Genomic DNA, 6,000 nt, shown 5'->3' on the forward strand with positions numbered 1-6,000 from the left:
CCAGGTGGCAGTCCCACTGCCGTGATCACGGCACATCCAGTCCCTCATTGTCCATAAAGCTGTTCCTCGGTGAAAAAGATCCCAATCTCATTCTGGCATCGGCTGAACCCACACATCCATCCTGCTAGAATACAGTCTCCAGAGCCTCTAAGCCAGGGGTCCTCAAACTTTTTAAGCAGGGAGCCAGTTCACTGTCTCTCAGACCATTGGAGGGCCGTTGGAGAGTGCGGCGCACATTCCACACATGCGCACTGTGGGCCCAGGACGAGTCGGCTGCTGAGCAGGACAGGCAGCGGTGGCAAAACCACTCATCAGGCCAGATAAATGTCCTTGGTGGGCCGCATGTGGCCTGAGTGCCGTAGTTTGGGGGCCCCTGCTCTAAATATCCATGTCGTAAAGTCAAAAGTGTGGCAGGATTGAGAATAGACACAGCTTTTAATAACAATTTATCAAGGAGGTCATTTTCTCACAATATTTTCAGAGGCTTTGAGCCCCTGGCCTGAGATGTTTCCCAGCATTTACACTAAGACTCTGAGGCTTGGCCAGGCACGGTGGCTGACGCCCATAATCCTAGCACTCTGGGAGGCCAAAGGGGGAGGATCGCTCAAGGTCAGGAGTTTGAAACCAGCCTGAGCAAGCGTGAGACCCCATCTCTACTAAAAGTAGAAAGAAATTAATTGGCCAACTAAAAACATATAGAAAGAATTAGCCAGGCATGGTGGTGCATGCCTGTAGTCCCAGCTACTCGGGAGGCTGAGGCAGAAGGATCGCTTGAGCCCAGGAGTTTGAGGTTGCTGTGAGCCAGGCTGACGCCACGGCACTCACTCTAGCCTGGGCAACAGAGTGAAACTCTGTCTCAGAGGAAAAAAAAAAGGAAAAAGAAAACTTCTTCTGTCCTGGAGGCTTCTTACTACCTGGAGGCTCTTGTACCTTTTGGGCAATGTTCTTTCTAATGTCTTTCCTTTTTACAAAAGACTAACTGCCCTGGCAGTTGCTGGAATTTTCCCATATGCTTTCACCCCAAAAAGAAGGTGCACGTTCCACTGAGGACCCACAGCTTGGCCAGGGCTGCTCCCCTATTCCAGGATGCCATTTCACCATGCCGCTGATCAGGCCCACCCAGAGACACCAAAATCTGTTACCAAAAGCTTGGCACTGTTCCTCTTGGCCGCATCAGAAGAACGAGAACAAATGGTTTGAGGAAAAGGAAATAGAAGTTTACTGCATTGCCAGAAAAGAAAGAAAAATGATAAACCTTCTTGGCTCAAAATCCAAATCGGCTCAACATAAGAAGAAATCCAGAGCTTTTAAAGGGAGGGTCCTCAGATCTAGGCTGCTGTGTTAATGACTGTAATTATCCCATTGCTGCCAAAGACAAAGCCTGTGAACTCAGCCCACCTGGGGGCTGGCTCGGGCCTGGGATGGCTGAGCTAGCTCCTCTAACACAGACTCACCCGCTCCTCCCAACCACTGGCTTGAGGTAGGGATGCAGGTTTTCGTTCTCAAAAAGGAGCGGAAAGTATTTTTAAAAAGTATTTTCTCTGTTTTGTTTTGTTTTGTTTTGTTTGTTTGTTTGTTTGTTTGTTTGTTTGTTTGTTTGTTTTTGGCCTCAGGCCATTCCTCAGTTACAGAGCCACTATTACTCTTTCAGTCTCTGTGAATTTGACTATTCTAGGTTCCCCATAGAAGCAGCATCATACAATATTTGTCCACTTATGCCCGGTTTATTTCACTCAGCGTGATGTGTTCAAGGTTCACCCATGTTGTAACATGTCTTTACACTGCACTCATTTGTAAGGCTGAATGACACTTCGTTGTAGGTTTACAGCACATTTTGTTTATCCATTCATTCACTGATGAACTCGTGGGTGTCTCCACCTTTTGGCTCTCGTGAATAATGCTGCTATCAACATGGGCGTACAAATGTCTGTTTGGACCCCTGCTTTGAATTCTTGTGGATATGTTTCTAGAAGAGGAATAGCTGGATAGTGTGGTCATTCTATGCTTAATGTTTTGAGGAAAGATGTCCTGCTGTTTTCCACAGAGACTGCACCATTGTACATTCACACCAGCTACGCGCAGGAGTTCCAATTCTCTACAGCCTCACCAACATTTGCATTTCATAGGGTATTTTTCCTTTGGATAATTGCCACCCTAACGAGTGTGATGTGGTATTCTTACCGAAAGATCAGAACTTCTGGAGACTACATCAGAAGAACAACAATGAATAGTCTGAGGACATGGAAAGAGCAGTTTATTACTTTGCCAGCAAAGGGGAAAAATTATACATTCCTCTCTCAAAATGTAAAATTCCCCATACAGAAGTGGAAATACAGAGCTGTTAAAGAGAGACCATTCAGCTTTAGGCAATTGTTGTTTCACTACATTTGATGATGCTGATCAGTCCCATCCAGGGGGAAGACAATCCCCTGACATCTGCCCCAACCTCTGCCTGGAGAATTTCAGTTGAGCCATGTCCTATAACACAAGGAACGAAGGACATTCCTCTGTCTCTCCCAAGTGGCCAGAAGCGGGGATGCAGGTTTTAGTTTTCAAAAAGAAGTGGGAGGTGTTGTAAAGAGGCAGATATATTCCTGCTGCATTTTTTCCCCAGACTATTCCCTCTGTTCATATTGTCCACTATCAATACTACCATTCCACATATATGGGAGGAAGGTGACTACTCTGTTACAGTATCTCATTGGGGTTTTGATTTGCTCTTCTTACAAAGCAGAGTGCTGTGGCCAGTGGCAGGATGGACAGAGCTCTAGCGCTGGCCTAGTGATGAGGGCAAGGGGTGGGCACCAGGGCAGACTTTCTAAACCACGCAGTGGGGGCCTGGTAAGGACGTGGCCTCTGCTCCTTCCTGCAATGACAGTGGGGGCTACAGTGACACTCACACCATGAACAGCCAGTGGATTTGGGGCTTGGAAGGGGACACTGAGGGGAATGGAGGAACCCTGAGGGGCTGCACTGAGACAGGAGTGTCAGAGGGGAGTGGACCTGTTCCCTGAGGAAGAGCCAGCAAAGAAAGGCCTGCTGTCCTTGGGCAAGAACTGCTTGCTGATCAGGCCACGGGTGGCCAGGATCTTGAGGAGTCCATGGCGAAACTTTTGGCCAATGAAGGCGTAGATGAAAGGATTGAGGCAGCTGTGGAAGAAACCCAGAATCTCGGTGGCATCCAGGGCCCGGTCAATGTCATTGCTGCGCTCACAGGTCTCCGAGATCACCTGTGTCCTCCTGAGGGTGTCTGTGAGCAGGACCAGGTGGTAGGGCAGCCAGCAGAGCAGGAAGACGAGGACCACAGCAAAGATGACCCGCATGGCCCGGTGCTTCTGCCCCATGTGGGCCTTAAGCAGCGTGCGCAGCGTGAATCCGTAGCAGAACAGCATGACCAGCAGGGGCAGGACAAAGCCGAAGGTCTGGGGCAGGATCCGCAGCACCATCCGCCACTTTGCTGTGCTGTTGCCCATGTCCTCATAGCAGACTGGGCCGGAGGAGGGCTGGTAGATGGCCTTACGGAAAATTATGACCGGGAGAGACAGGCACAGGGACAGGGCCCATGTGCCCAGACATATGAACTTGACCAGGTGGCGCTTCTGGGTGAGAGCACGTGTGGCGTGGACAATGGCCAGGTAGCGGTCCACGCTGATGCAGGCCAGCAGGAGGATTCCACTGTAGAAGTTGACTTCCTTCAGGAGCGACACCAGCTTGCACAGGGCTGTGCCAAAAATCCAGCCGTTCACCTTGGAGGCGGCCCAGATGGGCAAGGTCAGGGCGAAGAGCAGGTCGGCCATGGCCAGGTTCAGCAGGTAGACGTCGGTGATAGAGCGGCCGATGCAGCTGCACAAGATGACCAGCATCACCAGGGAGTTTCCCAGCAGGCTCAGCAGGAACACCAGGGCAGAGATGATGACCACAGCATACTTGTTGATTTCCAGGGATTCTGGCCGGCATGGGACAGAATCTGGTAGAATAGGGTGCAGATCAGTGCTGTAAGTGTAATTACTGAAATCTCCATCCAATAAATCTTCAAGGTTGAAGTCCTCCCAGTTAACATCTTCCATTGTGGAGGCAAATTTAAATCCTGGCCTAGAGAAGAGAGATGAGAGTGATTGCACAATAAATCCTGCCCAGAATCTTTCCCGTCCACCCAAGAAACCAGGATAGGATAACTTGTATGATTTGTGTATTACATGGAAGCAAGTTTCACTTCAGATGTGTAAGTGGTAGGGGCATTACTGTTATCAGATAAGTTTAGTGATAAATGGTAAACTTTATGACAATACTGTAGTTGTCTTCAATATCAGACAGAGATTCACAGCATTTTCTATGACATGGCCATCACCCAAGACTTTGTGGAAAGTTCTCCTCTGATAATCCCTACAGAACACCCGGTCCTGCTTGCATCCCTCAGTTATGATCTTCTTTGGCTGTCGAGGCTGCATTTAATGCCCAGAAAGAAGAGATGCCATCAGTTCTTACTCTGTGGATTAAGCACCAACTTCAAGCGTGTTATGGCCATGCACTGTAGGAAACGTCAAGGATTCTGTACAAAGCTGAGGGATTGAATCCCTTTGTGCAACTTTCTGAAAATTATTTTAAAATCAGTATTCTGGAAAATGATTTAAGCAATAGCAGCACTAGGATTCTGAAGGCTTTAGCTAGAAGCATCTTTCGTCAGAAAACAAGGCCCAGTTTTTCTCTTCTGAGAAGAAGGATCCCTGATCTGGGATCATCTGTGTCCTGAGAAAAACTGTATTAGAAATGACAAGCATGTGGCTGACTGATTCCCCAAAGGGGTGGGACCATAGCAGATTATTTGGGCAGCTGTGAGCAGCCACGTCCTGCCATGTGGGGTGACCAGAGACAGCCAGTCTGCTCCCCAAACAAGGGGAGGGGAGGCAGGAAGCAGAGAAGGCAGGGACACAGTACCCTTGTTCGGTGGCTTTCCAGTCGTGGTTGGAACCCTCCTGTCCTGCATGTTCCTGCCGTTACCCTCCCCAACTCCACTGTCCCCTCAGACTTAGTCAGTGTCCACAGGCTCTGCCATTGCTACAGGGACAGCAGAGATTGTGTTCAGCGCCTGCCTGGGTGTACAGGGCCAGCTGCAGCCACCAGGAACATCATCCCAGTGCCTCAAAGAAGAACTACAGTAACCCAGCTCCTGATTAGCTTCCTTTTGTGCCAAAAATACATCACCATCCTGCCATTTCTTAGAGTAAGGTACGACTTCCTATGGCCAGTCTCCAGTCTGTAACTTGCCAAAGTGGACCCCAGTGTCACAGCAGAGACAGGAAGAATCAGTCCCAGGAACAATGTCACACCCTCCAGGCTGTGCACACTGACAACAGCACAGACACAACAATGTGGGTGAGGATGTGGAGAAACAGAACCCTCGTACGTTGCTGGTGGGAATGTAAAATGGTGCAGCTGCTTTGGGAACCAGTTTAACAGTCGCTCAGCAAGGTAACCATAGAGTTAGCACGTGACCCTGCATTTGCCAACCGAGGTTATGCCCAGGAGAATGGAAAATGTGTGTCCACGTCAAACCTGCACACCAATGTGCACAGGAGCAGGGGCAGGTCTGCTGCCGCCCTCCAGGGGTCAACCCGCAGGGCAAGGTGCACAGTGGGCCAAGGGGATTGGAGCAACCTCAGGACCTTTGCAGGAAGCAGCTGAGCTGGTGGGCTATTCTGGATTGAGTAGCAGGGAGAGCCACAGTGCTAGGACACGGTGTCAAGCTATCAGTTCCCCAAACGCTGGTGAGGAAGAGGGGACTCTGTGAGGCCAATCTGTGCCAGGACAAGAAGCTCACTGGCTTGCAAGGCAGCCCACTCTCCCGCTGACCAGCCAGCAGCCCTAGGAATGTCGGCCTTAAGCGTAACTCAGCTTCCACCTCTGGTGCCCCACCTTATGGAGAAAAACCTCAGTAGAAACAGGAAGCTGAGGGTTCCCAAACTATGATGCCTTGGCACAGCCCATCAGAGAGCAGAAGAT

General features: G+C 49.8%; 1 protein-coding gene across 1 annotated transcript; it reads right to left on the reverse strand.

The window, feature by feature from the left end:
* Positions 1 to 2,987: 2,987 nt before the first annotated feature.
* Positions 2,988 to 4,088, reverse strand: LOC105857711 (C-X-C chemokine receptor type 2-like). Its single transcript, XM_012740306.3, has one exon. It carries the CDS (start codon positions 4,065 to 4,067, stop codon positions 2,988 to 2,990), a length of 1,080 nt encoding a protein of 359 aa, XP_012595760.2. The 5' UTR covers positions 4,068 to 4,088.
* Positions 4,089 to 6,000: the final 1,912 nt, after the last annotated feature.

Source organism: Microcebus murinus, chromosome 8 (genome assembly GCF_040939455.1).
Source record: "Microcebus murinus isolate Inina chromosome 8, M.murinus_Inina_mat1.0, whole genome shotgun sequence".
In the NCBI taxonomy this organism is placed as follows: Eukaryota; Metazoa; Chordata; class Mammalia; order Primates; family Cheirogaleidae; genus Microcebus; species Microcebus murinus.